This window comes from Peromyscus maniculatus, chromosome 21 (genome assembly GCF_049852395.1).
Source record: "Peromyscus maniculatus bairdii isolate BWxNUB_F1_BW_parent chromosome 21, HU_Pman_BW_mat_3.1, whole genome shotgun sequence".
NCBI lineage: Eukaryota > Metazoa > Chordata > Mammalia > Rodentia > Cricetidae > Peromyscus > Peromyscus maniculatus.
In genome coordinates, this window is record NC_134872.1 from 27,786,357 (window position 1) to 27,810,974 (window position 24,618).

General features: G+C 50.7%; 1 protein-coding gene across 1 annotated transcript in view; it reads left to right on the forward strand.

Moving 5' to 3' along the window:
- Cdh23 (cadherin related 23) overlaps positions 1-24,618 on the forward strand; it is a 386,250-nt gene that overhangs the window by 16,947 nt on the left and 344,685 nt on the right. Inside the window, exons 2-3 of the mRNA XM_076557194.1 lie at positions 18,012-18,083; positions 21,939-22,016. Of these exons, the coding sequence (XP_076413309.1) occupies positions 18,017-18,083; positions 21,939-22,016 (145 nt within the window). The 5' untranslated portion in view covers positions 18,012-18,016. The remainder of the gene's footprint in view (positions 1-18,011; positions 18,084-21,938; positions 22,017-24,618) is intronic.

The window sequence follows — 24,618 nt, forward strand, 5'->3', positions numbered from 1 at the left end:
TGCCTGCAGAGGCCAGAGAAGGAGGTTGGATCTCCTGGAACTTCTTACCGATATGGTTGTGAGCCTCTATGTGGGGTACTGGGACTCAAACCCAAGACTCTGAAGTGCTGGAGACATCTCTCCAGCCCACCGGGTCATTATATTTAAGGTAGATATTCTGTAAATAGAATGTAGTTGTTTTGAAATCCAGTCTGTCTTTGTCTTTTGAATATTTGTTCCATTTATATTTAAGATATTTGCAGAACAAACGGACGAAAACACACACACACACACACACACACACACAACACACACACACACACTTACCAGGTGTTCTCAACTATCTTAAGAGTTGCTTTCTGTCTTCTTGGTTTACCTTCCTCTTTGTTTTTACTTTCTTTTTTTTTTAATGTTTCTTTTTATATATGTGTGGGCACTTGAATGCCGTGACTCACGTGTAGAGGTCAGAGGACAATTTGCAAGGGTCAGTTCTCTCCTTCCACCGTGTATATTCCAGAAATCAAAGTCAGGGGGTCAGGCTCCTTAGCAAGCACCTTTGCCTGCTGAGCCATATCACTGGCTCCATCTTCCCATTTTTATTACACCATTATTTTCCTTCCAGTTTTAAAAAATTCTTTGGTTGTTTTTTATTTTCAGTTTTCCCTTCACTAGTTTATTCATTACACATTTTCTTCTTTGCTTTCTTTGGGGGTTTCCTTCCTTCCTTCCTTCCTTCCTTCCTTCCTTCCTTCCTTCCTTCCTTCCTTCCTTCCTTCCTTCCCTCTCTCTTTCTCTCTTCTTTCTTTCTCCCTTTCTCCCTTTCTTTTCTTTCTTTCTTTCTTTCTTTCTTTCTTTCTTTCTTTCTTTCTTTCTTTCTTTCTTTCTTTCTTTCTTTCTTTCTTTTCTTTCCTTCCTTCCTTCCTTCCTTCCTTCCTTCCTTCCTTCCTTCTCTCCCTCCCTCCCTCCCTCCCTCCCTCCCTCCCTCCCTCCCTCCCTCCCTCCCTCCCTCCCTCCCTCCCTCCCTCCCTCCTTTCTTTCTTTCTTTCTTTCTTTCTTTCTTTCTTTCTTTCTTTCTTTCTTTCTTTCTTTCTTTCTTTCTTTCTGAGACAGGGTTTCTCTATGTAGTCCTGCTGTCCTAGAACTCACTTTGTAGACCAGGCTGGCCTCAAACTCACAGAGATTCACCTGCCTCTGCCTCCAGAGTGCTGGGATTAAATGTGTGCACCACCACACCTAGCTCTTTGTTGTTGTTGTTTGTTTGCTTTGTTTTGTGTTTTGAGACAGGGTTTCTCTGTGTTGCCATGGCTGTCCTGGAACTCTCTCTATAGACTGGGCTGGCCTCAAACTCAGAGATCTACCTGCCTCTGCCTCCTGAGTGCTGGGATTAAAGGCAGGTGCCACCACTGCCTGGCTACTACACCAAGCTCTTAATTATTTTTATTAATTTATTTTTATTTGTTATTTTAAAAATTACCATACAAAGTCTCAGGTTTCCGGGGTCATTTTCATGGATACTTTGTTTTTATTGCTTTTTCTTCTCTTTCCCCTGCACTGGAAGCCTCTTCTGCCTTCTTGCCTCACACGTTGTTACTCTCCCCTCCCATGAGCCCCCTTCCCCTGTACACACTCCCACACATGCATACACACAGAAGCATTAAAACCCAGGATCCACACATGAGAGAGAACACACAGTGTTTATCTTCCTGAGGCTGGGTTACTTCACTTCATGTGATCGTTTCTAATTCAGTCTGTTTTCCTGGAAATGCCGTGATCTTGTTTTCTTTATGACTAATAAAATTTCATGTGTACATGTGCATGTATTACATCTTGTGTAATCCCTCTGTGTGTTGATGGGCAGCTGGGCTGGCTTTCTTTTCTTGCTGTTGTGAATGGTGGAGAAACATGGGTGTGCAGGTGTGGGAATCTAAGATGGGAATCGAGCTCCATCCAGCAGGTGTGTACCCAGCAGTGGCATAGACTTCAGTTGTGAATATATTTTACATTACAGAAAACGTTATTTTTATTCAGTCTGATGTTCTTTACTCTTTATTGTGTTTCTTGTTTCATTGTTTTGGTTTTTGAGGTAAAGTCTCACCCACACTTCATGTTTCCTTCTCCACTTTTTCATTTACAAGATTTATTAGATTTAGTGGTGTGTGTGTGTGTGTGTGTGTGTGTGTCACAGGCTTTTATAAGCCACCTGATGTAGGTACTGGAACCTGAACTCAGGTCTCCTGATACAGCAGTAAGCAGTCTTGACCTCTGAGCCATTTTGCCAGCCCCTCATGTTTTCTTTGGAATAAAGTTTCCATTTTCAGAAGCCCTCCCTTTTTCCTGTTGATTGGCTGTTCATACCATGATAACTTGATTTTAAATTATTATATTATTCATTTTTGGATTTGCTTTTTTTTGACACACACACACACACACACACACACACACACACACACACAAACACACACACACACACACACAGTCTCATTATATAACCATGGAGCTCTCTATGTATGTGAGGCTGGCCTTGAACTCCCCAAGATCCACCTGCCTCTGCCTCTTGAGCGCTGGGATTCAAGACGTGCACCACTACGCCTGGCTCTTATTTTTGGAATTTATCATGTAGTTTTTAATTCTTTGTTAAGACTGTCTATCTTTTTGGTCACTTTTTTTTTTTTTGCAGATATACTGTCATAATAATTTTTAAGCTGATATTTTTAACTCTAGTTTCTGTAGCTTCTTATCTCCTGTTTTCCTTTGGCCTGAATGTAATGGGGCTGATAACTGTGACTGTGAAGTCATTCTGTCATGGGACAGTATGGAGGATCAGGGGGCTGTGTATCCTTTCAGAGAGGACTCACAGCATCACCTGGCAGACCGTAGGGTTGCCAGCCATCTTCGCCTCTCGCCAAGGCCTGTCTGACTCAAGGCTTGGTCCAGGTTTTCAGGGTTGGATCTACACCCTACACGCAACATTCCAGAGTCATCTAATGGGGAGCCTGGAGTCTTAGCTTTAGCTTCCTTGGCGTCCCCATACTCCACAGTTTCCATCTCCTCAGTAGGGTGAGTCAACTGGAACACCACTCTGCCACCCAGCTGCTTTCTGCTTCTTCTCCAGCTTCTCCTGCCGGTGGCTTAGGAAGTGGTAGACGTCTCAAAGGGAAAGCTGACATGGGGGTTGAGTCCTTTCTTTTGTCGCCTCCTGTCCCCCAGGGCCCTGGATCATTACCTGTGGTTGCCTTGTTAGGCCCAAGCTCAGGTTAATCCCGCAGGATCAGGAGGTGGCCACGACTGTGCCAGCTCCTCCATTCCCAGTCTTTGCAAGGCCCCGAGTGGAGAAGAGGCTCTTGGGACAGGCTTTCCTGGAGCCTCCGCCGCTTCCCTGCATCTGTACCTTCCTCCCTAACATCTCACTGCCCCTATAGCACACTAGACTCTCGAGATCGTTCAGAAATCTCTGTTTTCTGTTCTCATGAAGATCATCAGTCTGCCCCAAGTATTGAACCGTGGCCAGAAGCAGGACCTCGCTGGGGTTTGCATCCCAGCCTGTTTACTGCTGGACTAGCCTCACATCTTCCTTATTGTGTAATTGTGAGAACTAACAGTAAAAGAATGCTGGCCATGCTGAGTATGTACCCAAGAAAGGACAGTTGCCACCACGGCTATTGTCCCCACCATACCTACCGTCATCTTTGCCACCGCCATCATCACCATCTCCATCACCACCACCATCACATCATCATCATTATCATCCTCCCCACCACCACTATCCTGGCCACCGCCATCCTCCCCACCACCATCCTCCCCACCACCACCATCCTCCCCACCACCGTCCTCCCCACCACCGTCCTCCCCACCACCACCGTCCTCCCCACCACCATCCTCCCCACCACCATCCTCCCTCCCCACCGTCCTCCCCACCACCACAGTCCTCCCCACCACTGTCACCATGATCCCATGACCCACCTCCAGATCCTGCACCTTAGACCGCTCTAATTTCCTCTCACACATCTCTTTATCTCTCTGCACTCCAGCCAGCCACCGTCTGTGGATGGACTTTACCATTCAGTGTGAGTGACAGTTTGCATCACTTCTGCACAGTGAGCTTGGCGTCATCGAGTTTCATCTCACCTACTTTGAAATCCAATGTGGAGACCTTGGACTTTCTTAGTTCAGACGTATGGATAGCTCTTTAAGGGACAGAGAACTTAGAAGAGACCACTATGAAAGGACCAACCAGCATGGTTGTGCCTGAAGTATCTGGTGTGCCACCGAGGGTGAAAGTCACTCCCACCAACAGGGCTGAAGGAATAGGTAGGTCGTCCTGACATTTGCTGAGCCTCAGCCCAGCTTGTGACTGGGACTCAGAGAGAGTTTGTTGAGTGAATGAATGAATGGCTTACTCCAAGAGGTGGGAGTTAATGTTATGACTGTAGAGACCAGACGTCCAAAAGGGGACAGAAGCACCTAGGAGGCAGAGTGGGACCCATTAGGGGAGGAGATTTGTCATTTGGGGAGGGGGTCTCTTTTGCGACATCAAATGGCATACTTTATTGTTCAAGTTTACTTATCCACTGTGTGTGCCACATGCTCCTCTTATGTGGATGCGTGCACATGCATGTGGAGACTAGACATCAATGTTGGATATCTCCCTCAATTACTGTCTATTTTTTTATCTTTTTCTGTGTATGTATGTGGTGTGTGTGTGTGTGTGTGTGTGTGTGTGTGTGTGTGTGTGTGTGATATGTGCAAATGCATGGGTGTGCTGCATATGCATAGCACTCCTGGAGGTCTTGGGAGATCATTAGTGTTCACATCTATCACCTTCTCCTTATTCCTTTGAGGCAGTGTCTCTCTCTGAACCTGGAACTTCTGTTTTACAGGTAGGCTACCAGACAGCCTGTGCCAGCAATCCCACCTAGTGCAGGGGTTACAGGTGTATCGAGACTATGCCTTCTTGTCACATGGGTGCTGGGATGGATCCAAACTCAGGTCCTCATGCTACATAAGAAGTTCTCCTGCCCACTAAGACATCTCTCAGCCCCTCTCCACCTTGTATTTTGGGGCAGGGTCTCTCCCTGTGTTTGGTTAGGCTAGCTGGCCAGTGAGCTCTGGGATCTGCCATACATCCAGCTTTTATCATGGACCCTGGGATTTGAACTTGGATCCTGATCCTGGTGTGGGAGGGCACTTCACCAACTGAGCCATCTCCTCAACCCTTCAATTTACTGTTTGAATAGTGAGTGGGGCCCACGTAAAACTCAAAAGTCCCCGAGTAGAATCTAGAGAGACTTCAAACTCTGGCTTCTCAAGTCCTCTCCACTAGCACGTGTGTGCAGGAATGTTATACATACGCGTGGGTGCGCACGCGTGCACACACAAATGATAATATTAATGATGATGATATTGATGTTGATGATAATGATGACAATGAGGTTTGACTATGACAACTAATGACTGTAGTGATGATGATGGTGATGATGATGATGATGATGATGATGATGATGATGGTCACGGTGATAGAGATGATGGATGATGGCGACCACAGTGATGATGACTGCAACGATGACCACAATGATGATGGTGATGACGATATGCTGGCAACAGTGATGATGGCGAACGATGACAGTGATGTTGACAACGATAGTGACAATGACATGTGGCAATAATGGTGACAAGAGTGATGATGTGACAAGGACGACGTAGACGATGATGACAATGGTTGTGATGTTGGTGACAAGGGAACTACTTCTAGTGTTCAGTGTGAGCTTGCTCACGTAAGGCTGTGTGCAGGACAAGACATACACTTCCTCATTCAGTCCCCAACCACCCTCAGCCTAGAGGCAAGGGAAACTGAGGCACTGGACAATCCAGTGGTCCACTCAGGCTCACACACCCGGTGGTAAATAGGCTGTGTTCCTTGTGGGTTTGGCTGCTTACCTCCGCCTCTTGATCTTTGGTTTCCTGTAGTTCTTGGTACTGTCTCCTTCCAGAAGTTTCCTCAGGGCATTAGTAATGTACTCAAAGAATACCAGGCTAGCCCGGGGTGTTGTTGAGGCCCCTGTCCTAGGAGACATTCCAAGAGATGATCTCCAAGGCTCTCCACAGACGGCTCTGTCTCCTTCTGTGGCCTCCTCACCTGCGGCCATCTTTCCTTCTCTCTGTAGGTCCCTATCCACTCCTGCTGATCCCCAGACAAGAGCCCTTTGAGCACCTAATGAGAAAAAGGAGGCCTGCCCACCTCCCTCCTCACAGGGGCAGTGGTGAGCACAGAGTGGGCAGCGGACACAACACAGCTACACAGCAGGTCTCTCCATCCGGCAAGGCTCTATGGTGTCCCTCCATGCCCGATCCCTTGTCCTGCTGCCTTTTCACCTTCATCTCCCCCTACCTCCACCCCACCCCCAGCTCAGCCCAAGGAGCACCCTTATGCCTGGGGAGGCGGGTGGGGGCACGTGGGAAAAAGCCAAGTAAAATTCCTCACTGGGAACAAATCTCATTTTCCAGAAAGTCTTGACAAAATGAGGCATTAAATTACAATATTTTGGAGAGCATCGTAATTCTATTGCAGACAGCCCTTCATCATGGCATCTGAAAGCTGAGAAAATACAAAACTCATTAGATTAAAATAAACCACCTACTGCTCTGGAGAAAAGCTTATTTATCAATATCAATTTACTTATGATTACTCTGGCCTGCAATTTGTTATTTTTAAGAATTATGATTTGTGTATTGCTCATACACATGTGAAATTTTTTTTTTTAAATTGAGTATTTAAAAAAAAAAGATATCGTCCTTAGCAAAGGTTAGAAAGTGGTTTTGGGGTGGCAGGGAGAAAGTGATAAATGTAGAGAGACAGGAGGAAGAACACAGTGAGGCATGTGTGAGGAGCTGCGTGTTGCTGATGTGACCCCCTCATGGACCTTTAACCATAACTTGTATATCTCTAGGGACAGGAAGCTCACCATCTACTCAGGAACACACTCCGTCCTTTGGATAGCTAGGATAATTAGGATCCCTTTTTTCTTAATGAGTCAAAGGTTGTTTTTAAAGTCTGACTATCTTCACAAAACTCCTAGTGTTCTCTGCCCGCATTGGCTGATCCTCAGGCTCAAATTCACCTCAGCAGGGCTCAGTCTATGCATCTGTGAAATGGGCATGCCATCTATGTACCCTGCTGTCTCCTGGGGGTACTTTTAAAAAAAGTAGCAGCATGAGAAGTGCTCGTGTTATACGTGTGCCCTACTTTTGTGTTACATTTTTCTTGCCATGAAATACACATAATGTTTTGAATTTCCCCCTGAGTCAGTGTGAGCCAGATTTTCCTACCCTTTAGACTAAAAGAAAATTATTGTGTGTATGTGTGGATCACGCATGTATGGGTGCATGATACATGTATCTTTTGCGAGTGTACCACAGCACATGTGTGTGGAGGGTTGAGGACAACTTTGTGGAGTTTATTCCTTCCTTCTACCTTTATGTGGCTCTGGGGGCGGAACTCGGGTTGCCAGGCTTGTGTGGTAAGGCCCTTTTGCTGCTGAGCCACCTGGTTGGCCCCGATTTCCCTGCCTTTAAGGTGAAGATTCTCTCACTGTACGCCTGTGCGGCAATTCCCTTCTCTGTTCGGTTATGAGCAGTGGGTATTCAATGGGCCCAACTTTTGGCCATTGAGATGATGCTGTTTTGAAGACGGGTGTACAGATATCCATCCAAGTTTGAGACCAAGAGTCTGACCAGTCACAGGGATGGCTAAGGGGAGAACTGGGCCTGGTGAGTCGACAGCAGGAATGTGCTGATCCAAGGGAAGGAGCAATGTGGTTCTGACTGGGTGTGTGGAAGCTATTCACTTACTGACTGCTTGGTTGGAGACAGATTTTCTCAGGTGAGAAAGGCAAAGCCAGGATCCTCAGAAAAGAAATGAGATTGCTGTGTCTTCAAATGGGAGCCCCCATGGGCAGATGGCTCATTGCAGGAGGTAGACTCTGCTTGCAGGGCACTGAGAGTCTGCTGGCACCATGGCTCTGGGTTATTCACCGATCCCCATGCTGGGATAGATGCCTGTAATAATGTGGGAAGGGCGAGGGAGGGATGCTGAGAACCCCCTTCCAGGAGGATCCAGGATGGTACCAGGTGGTACCAGGGCTGTGCCTGGAGATCAGGGCTGGCCACACAAGGTGAGGTCAGTGGTGTCCCAAGGAGAGGGGAAGCCTAGCCAAGGACACAGGTGACAGACACGGGAGGTGTCAGCCAGGTGCCAGGTGTGGCCGGCCTTGATGTAGCCCTGCTAACCTTGGCTGAAGCGGGGGAGAGGAGGAAGCTGAACTTGACTCTGTTCTTGCCCTTGGACCTTAATGATGATGAACCTCAGGTGTCTTTCTAGAATAGGCTGAAAGAGCAAAACCTCATGGTATCTTGACTAGGAGAGTGTAGCGTGGGGTACGGTCCTTAGAGCAGTTCTCAACCTATGGGTCTCAACACCCTTGGGGGGAGTCAAACGACCCTTTCACAGGGGTTGCATACCAGACATCCTGCCTAGCGGATATTTACATCAGGATCCACAATAGTAGCAAAATTATAGTTATGAAGTAGCAACAAATAACTTTATGGTTGGGGGACACTACAACATGAGGACCTGTATTGAAGGACCGCAACACTAGGAAGGCTGAGAACTGCCGCCTTCGAGTGTCTCTGATAGCAACTGCCTGATGATGCAGTTCCTAAGTCCCACCACCTAAACGTGTTTGTGTGTGGATTTGGGAGTGAGGATCTACCACGGCTTTCTTTGTCAAAATGAAATGTTAAAAGCAATCTATGGGGCTGTCACCAGAACACTGGGTCAGTCACATTGCCCTCTGCGCTGGCTAGTTTGATGTCAACTTGACACAAGCTGGAGGTATCCGAAAGATGGAAATCTCAACTGAGAAAAATCCCTCCACGAAATCCAGCTGTAAAGCATTTTCTTAATTAGTGATTCATGGGGGCGGGCCCAGCCCATGGTGGGCGGTGCCGTCCCCAGGGCTGGTGGTCTTGGATTCTATAAGAGAGTGGGCTGAGCAAGCCAATGGGAAGCAAGCCAGTGAGCAGCACTCTTCACGGCCTCTGCATCAGCTCCTGCCTCCAGGTTCCTGTTCTGTTTGAGTTCCTGTCCTGACTTCCCTCAAGGATAGACCATTACCTGGAAGTGTAAGCTGAAATAAACCCTCTCCTCCCCAAGGTGCTTTGGTCGTGGTGTGTCACACGGCAATAGTAGCCTTAACTAGGACACCCCTCTTACACTGAGCTACCCCGCAACTGCTGAAAAGCATACTGTAGCCACCCTCCAGGGTAACTTGCACCTGTGATCTCAGCTATTGGGAAGGCTGAGGTGAGAGGACCAGTAGAGTCCAGGAGTTCAAAGCCAGCCTGAACATTAAAGCAAGACTCCGTCTCTTGCTGGGTGGTGGTAGCAGCGCACGTCTTTAATCCCAGCACTCGGGAGGCAGAGGCAGGCAGATCTCTGTGAGTTCAAGGCCAGCCTGGCCTATAGAGTGAGTTCTAGGAAAGGAGCAAAGCTACACAGAGAAACCCTGTCTCAAAAAACAAAACAAAACAAAGACTCTGTCTCTAAATCCATCCATCCATCCAGGAGTAGAATGTGGACACTATGAGTTTATTTACTTTTATCAAGTGCGCATGTATACATGTATGTAACACGTAATACCAGAAATCAACTTCAGGTATCATTCCTCAGATCTTGTCCACTTTGTTTTGTTTTGTTTTGTTTTGTTTGAGACAGGATCTCTCACTGGCCCAGAGTTCACAATTAGGCTAGCTGTACAGTGAGCCTCAGGGACTCTGGTGTGTCTGCCCTGCCAGTACTGAGATTACAAGTGTGTGCCACCATGCCTGGCTCTTTGAAAAGAAATGTGGTTCTGGGGGGTTGAATCCAGGTCTTGATGATGGCGTGGGGAGTGCTTTACTGACTAAATCATCTCCTTAGCCCTCATGTGTTTTAAAAATGTTGTTGTTATATGTGTGTTATGGCACACATACATGTGCAGTTCAAAGGACAACCCTTGGGAGTGGGTTCTCTGCTTCCACCATGAGATCTGGGGATTGAACTTGGGTTGTCAAGTGTTTTTACCCTCTGAGATCATAAGCCTCCTCTTTATCTATCTATCTATCTATCTATCTATCTATCTATCTATCTATCTATCTATCTATCTATCTATCTATCGAGAGGGAGGCAGTGTGTATGCCATGTCCTTCTCAGGCCGTACTTCAGGGAGCCCTGGAAAAGGAGGGGCATGACTTGCCTAGCAGGGCCACTGGCTTCCTGCTCTGTCCATTTTCTCACAGTTACTCACCATGCCTGTAGATCCCTTACAAGAAGAATACAATGTATGTTTTGTCTGGTGATTTTTGAAGAAGGGTAGGTGGAGGACACAAAGCTTCCCTTGGATGAGGCTAGACCACTGTTGCCCCTTTGCCTGGGGTCTCAGGTAATGGCCCTCCACCCCTGCTGGTTCCCCAACCTCTCCAGTGTCCCTTGATGAGAGTTTTGGGAAGGATGCAAGGTCAGAATGCCCTAGGGTGACTACGCCCTTCCTTTCTGTCCCAGTGGCCTAGACACTGTGGGCTTTGAGGTGCGGCCATTGGTGGCAAGCAGTGGCTTGTCCATGAGTGGTCTAACAATGTCATCGGCAGGCACCGTGCATCCACAAGCCTCTTGGTGTGTGGAGACGTGGCTAACCCCGGCATTGTGTTTGATTTCAACAGCGTGTTGCCATTCAAAGTTGAGTGCCTCTGATTTTATGGGAATTCATAACAGTTCCAACTAAATCGTGGCACCCTGCTGTGAAAATCTCTCCCTCCCAAGAAAGCAAAATGTTGCTCAGATGCCCCCCTCTGCCCTTCTCCTCCCCCTGCTCTGCTAGCCTTTCCTCTTGCTTGCTGGGGTGAGGGGACATCGCCTCTTCCCAGAAAGTGGTCCTTCACTCCTGCTCAGGCTTAGGGGAACATTGGGAGCTGCTTGTGGTGGGCATCCTGCCTGGGAATGGGGTCTGTTTCCTAAAAGATGGGGGCGTGGCCACCTGTCATCTTAGCGAGGAGCAGCTGGTCTGGGAAGCCAGGCTGCAGGGGACTTCCTCTGGCGTTGTGAGGGGTCTGTAGGTGTGTGGGAAGATCCCTTCAGATTGGCAAGGAATGTGCCTTCCTCCTGCCTGGACAGTGGAGTAGGAAGCCTCCAGGGTCAGGCTGGGGACCCCACCTGGACAATAAACATATGGTGGGCACTCTCCTTGGAAGCGACAGAGCCCAGCCCCTGTGTGTATGTGTGGATACATGTGTGTGCGCGGAAGTGTGTCTGTTGGTGTGTGCGGATGCATGCATGTGGTATGTGAACAACGCTTGGACACGTGCTTTTTCTCTGTTAGTCCTCAGCTGGGGCCATGCTGCCGACCTGCATTTTGTCTCTGAGGGCTGATGAGACAATGTCCCACTGTTGGGGCGTGGCTTGTCCTCCTTGTCATCTCACTTGGAAGCAGGAAGGCAATGTGGCTGGGCTTGCCATAGGTGGAGAGGTGTGGACAGCTATGACTCCCTGAGTAGTTTATAAGTTTACAGGGTTTTTTGATTATTATTATTTTTTTCATCACCACAACAAGCACTAGCCTGAGACAACTTAAAAGAGGAAGGACTGATTTTGGCTCAGGGTGCCAGAGGATCCGGCCCACGGCGACTTCGCCCCATGCCCCTGGCAGAGGGGACCTTCTGTTCTTCACTTCTTAGTGGGAAAAGTCCAGGTGGAGATACAGCCTCAGGGGAGCCCCACCCCCTCCCGCCCCTGTGACCTTCTTCCTCCAGTCAGCCCCTCCCCCGCTCCTTTTACCACTCTCCGGTAATGCTGCCATCTCAGGAGTCCGTGGAGGGCTGAATCCATGGACCATGTCACCACGTCGGAGACTCCTGCTCACATCTCTATCCTGGCTTTGGGGGCCCCAGTCAGCTGGTTATCAACAGCTGGGCCCAACTCAGCAGGCCCCTTCTGGGTGCTGGTCCTTGCCCCTCGGTGGTACTGCAGCCTCTTTCGCCTTGGGCCTCTACCTTTCCCATGCTTCGGCCAGAGCTGCCTTGGTTACATCTTTCTAGTGGAGGTGTGCCATCTCCAAAAGGAAGCCCCCTCTGCTTTGGCTGGGATAAGGCCCATCATGTGCCAGATGTCACGCCCGTCCCCCGCTGCACACCCGCCTTAGCTCTGGCCAGCATCACTAGTGTCCTCCACCCTGGTCAGCTTCCATCCCACCCCTGCGCCTACACTACATGTATCTTCCACTCAGCCGCTGAGGGGCTGTTTCAGAACCCAGGCCACTCAGCCGGCAGTGCTCAAGGTGTCCATGGAGGCTCTGTTACCACCCTGCCCTTATCTCCTTCATCTTCCGCCATGACGGACTCTAATCCGTCATGCTAGCCCTTCCTGTTCCTCAACCACGCTAGCCTTCTTGCCCCAGGACCTTCACATAGGCTGTTGTTTGAACCCTTTCTTTCCCCTCAGATGTCCACAGGGCACGTTCTTCTGCTTCCTCATACATCGTGTCTCACTGACCCTCAGAGAATTCTCACCCCAGTGACCCTCACAGTGTTCTTTCTTCTCTCCGCCTCCCTGCACAACTCTGATTGTGCTGATCCCTCTCAGGGAGCATCAACTTCCCCCAAGCAGGGTCTGGACCTTTTTCTTTCCTGTATCCTGGAGTCTGGCCCAATGCCTAGTGTGCAGAAGGTCACTCCAGGACGGACATGCACAGCGTCCCCTCTGTCAACCCTAGCTCAGCTCCTCTTCCTGGTCCCCCTGCTGGCCTAGCCTTTGAGATGTTAAAATCTAAATCTAATTCACTGGCCTGTCCAGTGGATGCAGAATCTTGCCTACTACCCTCCACCACATCACCCAGGGCACACCTGAACCCAGGACATCTAAGGGCTGAGACCGGGAGTGACTATGCTGGCCTTCAGAGTGGGGTTCAACCCCAGACCCAACCACGCACAAGCTGTGTTACCTTACTCAAGTTTCCTCTGAGCCCCAGTGTGTAGAACATAACACACACACACACACACACACACACACACACACACACACACACACACACAGACACTAAACATTAGTATCATGGCTCTTGGGCACCTGTATAGCTTTCTTGGGTACCTTGGGATCCTCTGTGTTGGTGGCTCTTATTTGTCCTGGCATATGTCTACAGCCATGCTCTGGCCCCTGTTCATCCATAGGGCTCAGTGCAAGGTTGGCATAAGGATTGGTGGCCGGAATGTTTTAGGGCCTGGCTCTGTGTCTCCTTGGCCGTGGAGAGATTTGAAAAGTTTCTGAAAGCTTTCCCATGTATGTGAAGGACTGTTAAGGCAGGTACATGAACGATTTGGGGGTAACTGGCTGTGACCCTGCATGTATATGTTTCTGGTAACTTGCAGGCCTAGGCTGGAAGCTCAGCATGAAGGATGTATCTGTCTTCTGGTCTGGAGAGGTGAGGGGGTACACTGACCACATCTCCAGGGTGGGAACTTGTGGCCTGTGGTCGAGGAAGCCACCGGGCCAGGCTGTGTGAAAAGGAGGGAGGGCCAGAAGGCTGGGGAGCTGCCATTGTCCAGAGCACTGCAAGGTCAGGCTATCCCAGGGGAGTCCCTGCCATTCCCTGCAGCAGGCAAAGGCAGTGTCCATCAAAATGGCCATCTGTGAGCCAGGCACACTGCCCGTGGCCTCGATGTTCTTGGGCCATCTCATGTGTGAAAGATAGATTGCCAAAGGGCTGGGACCAAAGAAGAATGAAGTCCGGGGCTTCGGGGACAACCAAGGACCAGTATGGACCAGTTCCGGCTTGGCTGCTTGCCTTCACCCTCTGGTGAAGCTATGAGGTTAGGGTCTGGACCATGGTCTCATGGGATAGGAATGGCGAGACTGAGACTAGAACCCTTCAGAGCATAGGTTGTGTTTGGTCTCCCTTGACTGACAGCTGGGGCACTGAGCCAGTTTGATGGTCTGAGAAGGAGAAGGACAGGCATTTACGGGGGGGGGGGGGGGGGAGTTGGAACCCAGAATGCTTCAGTGGCCTTGAGCTGGCCCTGTGGGATGGGGCATGCCTCATCCAGGCCTGTGAACTCTGTCGGGTGCTCCTACTGGGCAGACGTGCCTCCTTGCTGAACATGGGTGCTCCTGCAGGGAGGGGCCACCATTCTCATATGTAAGGAAACCAGTTTGGGGTTGTAATGCGTCCCTGTAAACTCAGCCCTCCGTAGGTAGAGGTAGGCTTGTGGGTTCAAGGTCATCCTTGGCTGTAGAGCAAGATTTCCTCAAAAGAACAGAACACAACAGGGCTGGGACTAGAGGGTAAAGTGTGAGAACCTGCCTTCACATCTCTAGTATCCATGTAGTAGCTGCTTGTGGTAGCATGCACCTGCAACCCCAGTTCTGGAGGTGCCATGGGGAAAGACAGGTAGATCCTGATAGCCAGTCTAGCCCAACAGGGGGCTCCGGGTTCAGCGAGAGACCCTGTCTCAAACAAGAAAATGGGGAGCGATCGTAAAGGACACCAGTTGATGAATTCTGGCCTCCACAGGCACAGGCACGTGTGAGCACACCTAGGTGTACAATCAGCCCCCCTCCCCCCAAAAAGAAACAATACATGTAAGAAAAGGGAGTCACAGAGTACAGTGGGATGACATACCAGCCCGACTCACCACCCCAGGGTGACTTTTCCCGATCACAGCTTTATCATCTGTAAAATGGAGGTAAGAATAACTTCTTGTTGAGATATTCGGGAAGACTGAGTAAAGGGAACGCCCGTGAAGGGCCCTAGCTGGTGGAATCTTCTAATGAGTGTTCCTTTTTTCCCCTTCCTTCCTCCTTGCGTGCACCACAAACTTCCCGCGGCTCCCAGCAGCGTGGCGTGAATTCCCCAGCTATTTCTGGGTGATGTTCCTAACAGATGTTTAATTCTCCTAACATCTGGCTTGGTAAGGCAGAGGGCTGCAGATTCTTTTTCTCCCTGAAGACAGTCACTCACCACGAGGTGTCAGATCGTCACTCGATTGCTCTGTGCCTTGGTTTCTCCAATTGTAAATCAGGGATATTGTACACGATGCTGGCTGGCTTCCTTTCGGGACCTGGTAGGATAATTTGAGATAACAGATGGAAAGTGGTTCCAATGTTTAGAAAAAGGCATCGTGCACAACCTCACCAGTAGTTAGGGAAATGCAAATGAAAGTGAGGACGGCATGCCGTTTTTCACGTGTCCGATTGGCAGCCATTTAAAAAGAGGGATCACTTGCAGCTGGGCACCTGGGCCCTACTGCATACTGCAGGAGGGACTGTGGATTGCTGCCGTCAGTCCCAGAAGGTAATCTGGTGACATTTAATGAAGGCCGACATATACACTTGGGGTTTGTGTTTAATTGACCCGGCAATGCCCTGGTCACTGAATAGCCCCGAAGAGTGGACTCTTGACACAGTCACACAGAGAGGAAAACCCACAGTCGCCTTGGCAGTAGGGGTAAGAATCCAGATGCATGTCGGAGGGGACAGTTCTCTCTATTGTAGGAAAGCCCTGCTGGGCTATTTTTAGCTCCTATAGGAAAGGAGGCAGTTCTAAGTCACATAGGCCTGGAGGGTCATCTGTGAATATCATGACAGGAGAAAAACATAAGACTTTTAAAATTTAATTACAGTCCTTTTTCGGGGTGGTGGTGGTGGTGGTGGTGGTGGTGGTGGCTAGAGATGAATCCCAGGTCCTTTCATATGCTAGGTACATGCTTTACCATGGAGCCACATCCAGCTCCTCAGTGAGGTACTCTAGGCAGGCTCTTTACTGTTGAGCCGCACCCCTAGCCCCTTGCTAGAAGATTCTAGGTAAGGGCTGTACCACTGAGCCCTCAAAGCCTCACTGGTAGATTCTAGGCAGACAGTCTACCTCTGAGTCACACTCCAGCCCCTCACTGGTGGATTCTAGCCAAGCACTCTACCTCTGAGTCACACCCCAACCCCTCACTAGCAGATTCTAGCCAAGCGCTCTACCTCTGAGTTACACCCCAGCCCCTCAGTGGTGGATTCTTGGCAGGCACTCTACCTCTGGGCCACATCCCAGCCCCTCACTAGCGGATTCAGAGAGAGGCTTGGTGGGAGGCCGGCCAGGCCAGTGTCCACTCTGCTTGTTGGATGGATCATGTTTGGCGTACAAAGTGTTTCTTGGGAATTGAATTATCTACCAATATTTAAGTGTCCGATTCACATAAAAGTCCAATTTCTAGACTTTTTCCTAATTCAGAAGCTCTGGCGGGACCCTTCCAGTCCCTCTCTCAGCTGGACCATCAGCAGCTTCTGCTTTCACACAGCTGGACTCCCTCCTGCCAATCCAGAAGCTTTCTCCTTTCCGGTCCCTGCTCATCCTGGGAGCTTTTCAGCTCATGAGCCCCTGAGGTGGGAACATGTGGAAACTCCCAGGGGTGGAAATGCCGAGGGATGGAGAAGAGGCCATATCTTTGTGAAATGCAGCCCGGTGGCCATTTACTTCTGTAATTAGGACATTTTAAGTGCACACAAGAGTTAAAACAAAAACTGCTCCGTGGACTGTTTTGTGCGTCGTTGGTTGTGATATCTGTGGGAGTCACCTCAATGTCTGCCCAGGACATGGACAGAGAGGGCAGAGAGAAACCGTCCCTTCCAGGGCTGAATTGGTGAATTGGCCGCCAATATTGTCAGAGATGTGGAAGTCTCTCCACAAAGTCCTGTCAAGGGCCAGCCACCTTCCCTTCTCCTAGTCAGTCACTGATGGCGGTGAACCGTCTACCGTGTCCCAGTGCTGATTACGCATATGGTGGGACTTCCTGAATAAGGTAGTGTGTGACTGATGGCTGTCTCATGAGCCAGGGGTGGCATGGGGGCTTTAAACAGGACACCCAGTGGGTACTTTCAGAAGGGTGGCAAATGCCAGCCACGTCCCATACTCCCAGACTCACTTTGTGGCAAGATGGATGTAGGTCATAGGGAAGTCTTATCCTGAGCCCCTGATGTGGAGGGCCCATGACCCTGCTGTGATGGGTAGGAAGGAGTGGCCCACCACCAGCCTCCTTCAGGAATAGGGCATCCCTTACTGAATCCACTTCCTTCCAAAGCTCAGCTCCAGGCCCCCAGAAGTTTGCTGTGGTACTCTCTGTGTGCCTCTTTGGACACTGTCTTAGTCAACCTTCTATTGCTGGGAAGAGACACCAGGACCACAGCAACTCTTATAAAGGAAAACATGTAATTAGGGCCGGCTTATAGTTTTACATTACATTATAATGGTGGGAAGCATGGTGGCATGTGGGCAGGCATGGTACTGGAGAGGTAGTTGAGAGTTCTACATCCAGATGGGCAGACAGCAGGAAGAGAGAGTGACATTGGGCCTGGCTTGAGCTTCTGAGACCTCAAAGCCCACCCCCAGTGACACACTTCCTCCAACAAGGCCACACCTCCTAATAGTGCCACTGCCTATGGTACTATGGGGGCCATTTTCATTCAAACCACCACAGACACCATGACCTGAGTTTTCCTCTCATCCTCCTGGGTTAGGAGATCATACGGTGGATGTGAGAAACTGGACCAAGGATGCCGGAGGCTGGGTGCTTGGATGAACTTGCCAGGCCCCATCTTCCTGGTTAACACCACCCTTGACCCCATTCCCACGCTGACTGTGCTATGGTGCTCTGCAGGATCTGGGTTCAGAGGACAGACGCAGCCATCTGTCCTTTCATACACTGAACCTTGAATGTGTCCCCAGCATGCCCTCTGCATCCGCACCCAGCTTTGCCTGTCACATCAGTCCTAGTAAAGCCCAAGTATTCTCAGACCGCTGCAATACACCCAGACCTGGACAAGGCTGAGAGTGGGTGGCCCAGACTCTCTCCTCATGGGATCCGTTCCCTCTTCCCCTTCCCAGGCTTTGCTCTACTGGGCCCCAGAAATGGGATGCTGGGGTTCCCAGATTTTACATCTCACACTCTCTTCTCCTTGTTTGTATTCCTAGGAGCCATGAGGGGCCCCACTGTCGCTTCCTGTACCGCGCTCTGGCTTCTCATGCTGGTGTCTGGATCCTGGGGTAAGTCCTGCTTCTCTCTGCCAATACCAGCCAGCGCTTGGGAGGCCCGGCTGGAGGTTGCTCAGGCCAGCAGCCTGACTTTACGCCCTAGGACCTCAGAGACCGTATTTTGCCATGTGACTGAAGGCACACGTCCCTCTCTAGGCCTCGGTTGCCTCCTGCAGTTTGCATAGGCAGGGCTGAAAATACTGCCTGTCCCTAGAGCCTGGGTCCCACGAGGCAGGCCATGGAGGAGTCTTGAGAAATTTTTAGGTTCCGTGATCTGTGACCCTGAACCGTGCTTTTCCGGGGCTGTGGAGAGTGGTCGCAGTTCGGGTCAGTTTCACAGCTCTGTTTTGAGCACCTCCCGTGTGATGCTGTGTACCTAGGATGCCACCCCTAGGGAACGAAGGCATCAACTCACAGGCAAGGGGCTCAGTCCAGGAGGAGAAGAATATGCAGGGTTGATACACAGGGCGCCGTGTAGGCTGTGATCATAGGGACATCCCTGGCTCTAGAGAAGTCCCTCGGAGGACAAAGAGTCATTGGGAGGCAGGTGCATACCACCTGACTAGAAAGAGAAAGCTGTTTATTTGGCTTTTGAGGACTGATAGTCATTTTAGAGAGGTGGAGGGGAGGAAGCATCCTGGACAGGGAGGGGTAGGGTGTGAGCCGTCCGAATGCCTGTGGGCGGCCTGAGCACAGGTATGTGATGGCCCAGAACTGTCCTTCTTTTAGGAATCTCCCCCTCTTAGTGCCACTGGTGCCCACCATAAGACCTGGGCACCTTGTCCTTGCCTCTGGGCAGGAGATCGTCAGGAACAGGGAGACTGCACTGAAGGAAGGCCCGGACCACAGGCATGCCATGCACAGGGTCCCCCAGGGCCGGAATATCCTCAGAGACCAGCTATGGGTACCACGTGCCTGGCGACACAGGCAAGCACATTCCCACGGGGTCTCTCTCTGCTGCCTCACTCCAGGGAGCCGCGGGGCTCTGGAGCACATCGCTGCCTCATACTAGCACCTGTTGGAGTTTCGCTAGCATCCTGCCAGGAAGGCAGTCTCCTCCTCTCCTTGTCCCCGTTCCCTACTGGAATGCCCCCAGCCCATGAGGAGCTCACCCCCATCCAAACAGCTTGGGACTACAGCCCAGCCTCAGACTCTCAGAGACAGAGTGGACACAGTCTCGGAGCCTTGTTCAGAGGAGAGGCTGGGCCCAAGGTCATCCAACCTGAGATTTTTTTTTTTTTTTAATCTGATGACCACCCCTGATCTGCCCCATGCAGGAGGCCTTTGGACTAGATGGCGAACGTCGGGACACTTGTCTCTGCCTCTCACGGGACTCTGTGAGCTTAGCCACTCCTGTCCTTTCCCACTTTGCTGCCCCAGCTGTCTGTCCATTAAAAGCCACACGCGTAACTGTATAGCGGGTTTGTCCCAGCTTGCTCAGGGAGATGGCTGTCTCCCCTGAGCTCCCGATGATTGTTCAGGTGTTCTGCATGCACACACTACATACACTCTCAGCCCCTGGGTTCCCTTGGGCAGGCTTCTGAACCTCCCTGGACTACACTTGCATTGTCTGTACTTCAGGAGCAACACAGGTCGATCCCATGAATCAATATGAACATCAAGCCCTCTGACTGGTGCGTCAGGTGCCGCATGAATGCTCGCTTGATGCTCACCCTGTTGCTACTAGCAGCCCTTGTCCTTCTCTTATGGGAACAAAATAGGGTGCAGAAAACAGAGACGCATACCAAGTGGCCCGAGGCCACCCAGCAAATTCTGTGGCAAAGCAGGGGCGGTCTGCCTAGGTACTGGCTAGCTTTGCTGACCGCGTCTGCGCTTGCTAAGTGGCTGGAGTCGCTCCTTTAGTGTGGTGGCTGGCTGGTGCCGACCCTGGGGAGGGGGCTGGCTGAAGAACATGTGACTTCCCGTATCCCTTGCCACTCATGTGGTCCTCCCCTCTTGGGGACCTGGCTCCCCAGAATGAACTGGTTCTCCACCCCTGGGAGGCAGAGGTGGGATAGGCCCTCAATAATGTTACACCCCCTCAGTCTGTCATTTCTCCACTGTAGCCTCCTGTCCCTTCCCCCACCCTTTTCCCCATAGGCCCCTCTGTTCTCTGACTGGACAGAGGCCCAAGCAAGCCTTCTCTAAGCCTCCTTCAGCCTGGTGCCTGGGGGCTGGCTATGAGGAACCTCAGACATGGCATCCCTGGGTGCCAGGATGTCCTATGAAAGAAAAGTCAGAAATCAACCAAGCTGCTGCAGGCAAGGTTTTCTAGCACCTCCCCCCCACTAATTTTCTACCTGCAATCCTACCCCTCTATTGCATTCTTGGGGTGCCCAAGGTCCTCTGCTTCCTTATGTCAAATACCCAAGGTCTGCAGCAGGTCTGAACAGCCCTTTTATTCATGCCAGGATTAATAATAGCTACCGCTTATTAAGTGCTTGCTGTATGTCAGGCATGGCGCTGGGCGCCTTATGTATGTAATCTCATCAAATCCCCAGGTTAGCTGTGTAGTAAGTCCTGTTGTTATTACCATTTTGCACACAAGTAAACTGAGGCACAGGAAGCCTTGTGCCTAGATGGGGGACAAAGAGGTTTCAAAGAAGGTGGGGTGCCATTTTATCAGCTCTTCCCGAGACTGCTGCCGTGAGGGTGGACACGTGTGCAGGTACATATGCACATCTGAGGTGGATCAGGGGGAGCTTCCTGGAAGAAGAGACATGAAAATGAGGTGAAGCATGAAATTTAGCAAGTGAGGAGGAAAAACCAGCAGTGCTGGCCAGGAAATGTGAGGGTAGGGTTTCTGAGGACCAGAAACAAGCATAGTCTGACTGTCTAAGCAGGAGGAAGAAGAGATACCATGCTCCTTCATGCCCCCAGTTCCCTCCCTGACTCCAGCTTCTCACCCTGTGGGAGCTTGGCATGAGTTTAAGGGAGCCCAGGTCAGTAGAAAAGAGAGTGAGAGCTGTCCCTGCCCCTTCCAGGGTCCCCGAAGTTCCCTGTAGAAGCCCCACGGAAACTGACCTGGTCCCCCTCGTTTTCAGTAACTGAGGGGTAAATGTCTCCTCTACCGATGGAAGCCCCCAAAAGGGAATGGAGAACTGGAGAAGCCAGCCATGGGGGAGGCTTGCTAAGGGCTTTGTGGTGAAGTCCCCCAGTCCGAGCACATGTCACCTGGCTCTTCCCAGCCGCCACCATACATGATGCTGTCAGAGTGCCCTATGGTTAACAGGACAAGCTTTGATGTCTAGGTGCCATATAGCCTGGGCTACTCCTGCAAGCCTCATTAGTTACTGGATTGAGGGGATTTGAGTGGATGACACAGAGAAGCAGTTCCAGAGGTAGTGACCGCCACCACTGTCATTATTGCTATTCTTCCCGCAACCAATATGCTCTGGAGGCTTTTTAAGCACCAGGCCCCGCTATGGGTGCCAGGGTGACCATGAGCAGTCATGCCCTTGACCTTCCAGAGTCCATGGTGGGGATCCACCATAGCCTGAGGGTGTGAGCTTGAGATTTGCTGGAGCCATATTCAAAAAGTAAGAAGAAATGGGGAAATTCATTTTAATAATATCTTCTACTTTATCTAAGATGTCCCAAATAATGGTTCAGTGTGTCATCAATATAAAAGGTTAGCTAAGCTGGTACCCACACATTTTGGGGGGCGGGGGTCAAAGCCTTAAAAGTCTTGTTTGCATTTCATGCTGGGGCCAGTGCTCACCAGCCACCTGTTGCCTGGCTGACTGCCTTGGGAAGTTGATGTGGCACACATTCAGTGCCACTGGAGGCCATTCTGTGTCACCTTGTAGGATACATAAAGCTGGTGGGGGTGTCACCAGGCTGATGCCCTTGTCCTCTGACTTGCAGGCCAGGTGAACCGACTACCGTTCTTCACCAATCACTTCTTTGATACGTACCTGCTGATCAGCGAGGACACACCTGTGGGTGAGTTGGGACCCGGACTGGCGGGAATGTGGGCAGCATGCGGTGATGGACCTATAGTAAGTGGAAGGGATCTTAGAGGTGGAGACCGCCTCCAGCCTGCATTGGAATCTCCCTATGGTGTTCATCTGCCTGCCTCTTGTTTGGATGCCAGGGGGGACAGGACCCTCACGCCCCCTCATGCTGGCCCATTCAATCTGAGGGGTATTCTAAACAACATGGTAGACCACTGCCCCCATGACTGCTTTCCCATTTGCGACTAGTTTTATCCTGTTCATTTTTGTTCAGTTCCAAGCCTTTGTGGGTACTTGAAGATGGCAGCAGGTGTCTTTGTTTTCTGGCCCTCTCTAATTTTTCTGTGATGACATAATTTCCTAAAAGGAGCTTGCTGGGTTTTGCCATTAGACGTAGGTGACTCTGAGTATCCAGTGCCCTTCCTGGACCCCGATCCAGTTACCTCATCACAGGGCTGTTGTGTCTGGCTTCCTGGTGTGGCTCTAACAACAGTAGCTTGAGATCTGTGCTTACAGCTCCAAGGTCCCAGCTCTCCAGGAACCCTGAAGCTTGTCAGAAAATGAGGTTGGACTGTGGGTACTCATCTGTAACCATGCCGATGGCCTCCTTTCACAGTGCAGGGGCTATTATCTATGAGTCCCTCGAGGGTCCCACTGAATTACTTGCTTTCCTCAGGGCTTGGTGGAGAAGTTTGTGGTCTTTGGATTTGTCACACGTTTGTATTGTTTTGAGGGTTTGTCCCTGTGACATGTCCCTCATGCAGTTCTTATATGGGCCGTGTCTTAGTCTGGGTCACTAATGCTGTGTTGAAACACCATGACCAAAGCAACTTGTGGATGAAAGGGTTTATTTGGCTTACACTTTCGCATCCATAATCCATCACTGAAAGAAGTCAGGACAGAAACTCACACAGGGCAGGGATGTGGTGGCAGGAGCTGATGCAGAGGCCATGGAGGGGTACTGCTTACTGGCTTGCTCCCCATGGCTTGCTCAGCCTGCTTTCTTATAGAACCCAGAACCACCAGCCCAGGGATGGCACCACTCACAGTGGGCTGGGCCCTCCCCGATCAGTCACTAATTAAGAAAATGCCCTACAGGCTTTCCTACAGCCTGATCTGGAATGAAGGCATTTTCTTAATTGAGGTTCCCTGCTCTTAGATGACGTTAGCTTGTGTCAATTTGATGTAAAACTAGCCAGCATAGGCTGGTATGAGCAAAACACTGTAGACTCTAGAACGTGTGTGTAGTCCCAGCATGTCCAAGCTTTTGACATTGCGAAGTGACCTCGTCGTCTATAAAGTTCATGCTTCAGAACCACGTGGTTGAGTCATACAAACAAAACCAAAGACAAACAAGGAAGGCAAAAAGAATCTGTCCATGCTTTAAGGAAGTTTTACGCTTTTGGGTTGAGCCACATCCACGACTGTCCTTGGTTGCGTGCAGCCATGTGGGGACCGGGCACTGCAGATTGGACACACGTGGCAGCGAATACGCAAGTGGCCTATGGTGTGGCTCACCCTTAGGACTTCTGTTCCTTTCTATTCTTGTTGTTTCTCCTTGTGTCTACCTGGACGGTTGTCTCTGTGCCAGCCCTGAATGCTGTGGCCACAGAGGGGTGTCAGGCAGATGGGTGAAGAAATCAGGGCCCTGGATGACCGGGACTGAGTGACTGTCTGGTGTGTTCCCCAGGGTGATGATAGGAGGTGGGACAGTGGGAGGAAGGTACCTCCCTTGCTTTCACATACTGTTTCCATGGTTGGCTTCTGAACCTGCTCATGTTACCTCACCCGTGGTGGGCGGTCCTCTATGGTGGAGGGTATGCATAGACACAGTTGATGGCAGAAGCTGAGGGGTGACCAGCTACTGACTGCTGCTGCTGCTGCTGGCTGGAAAAGGCAATGGGACCTCCCGAGGGAACAGGGCTGGCTGCGTCCTGACGCTTGTCACTCTGCAGGGCCATGTTCATTTGGCACGCCCAGAGGCCCACTGTGCAAGGAAGACAAGAGTGGGCAGAGTGGGTGCAACTTGGCCAGTGCCGACTGTGAGAAGTCCTAGGCTGGAGGTCCAGCAGGACCCGTCCAACGGGCCCGGTTCCTGTTACCTTTGGCTGCTGCCCTGGCTTTGTCTCCTGCAAATGCCAGCATCGATCGGCTCCTGGGAGCCACTTCCAAGCATTGGAGCCCCGTGAAGGCTGCCCTTGGCAGCCACAGCGGAGATGGCTGTCTAGTGCTGTGGGATCGATCCTGGCTCCAGGGAGCTCAGGGACAGCTCTGCCACTCTCTCTTGGGAAGGGGCCCAGCAACTTTCTGGCTTTCCCTCTTTCCTTTGCTCAAGGATCCAGACAACAGGGGCCTTAACCTGGAAGTCAGAAGCCAAGATTTTGGTCCTTAACTCTGTGACCTTGGGCACAGAGCCACACTCCTCTGGTTCTCTATTTCTTATCTTGTCAGTGAGAAGATACTGGGAAGTTAGGCCTAGTAGGATGTGGTCTGGCTGTGCCTGTTTCTAGGACCTCTGATGAGTCAGGCCTGGAGTCTCCTGTGGAATTTTGGCACTCACATGGCTCTGGCTGTTCACAGGGTAGGTGTGG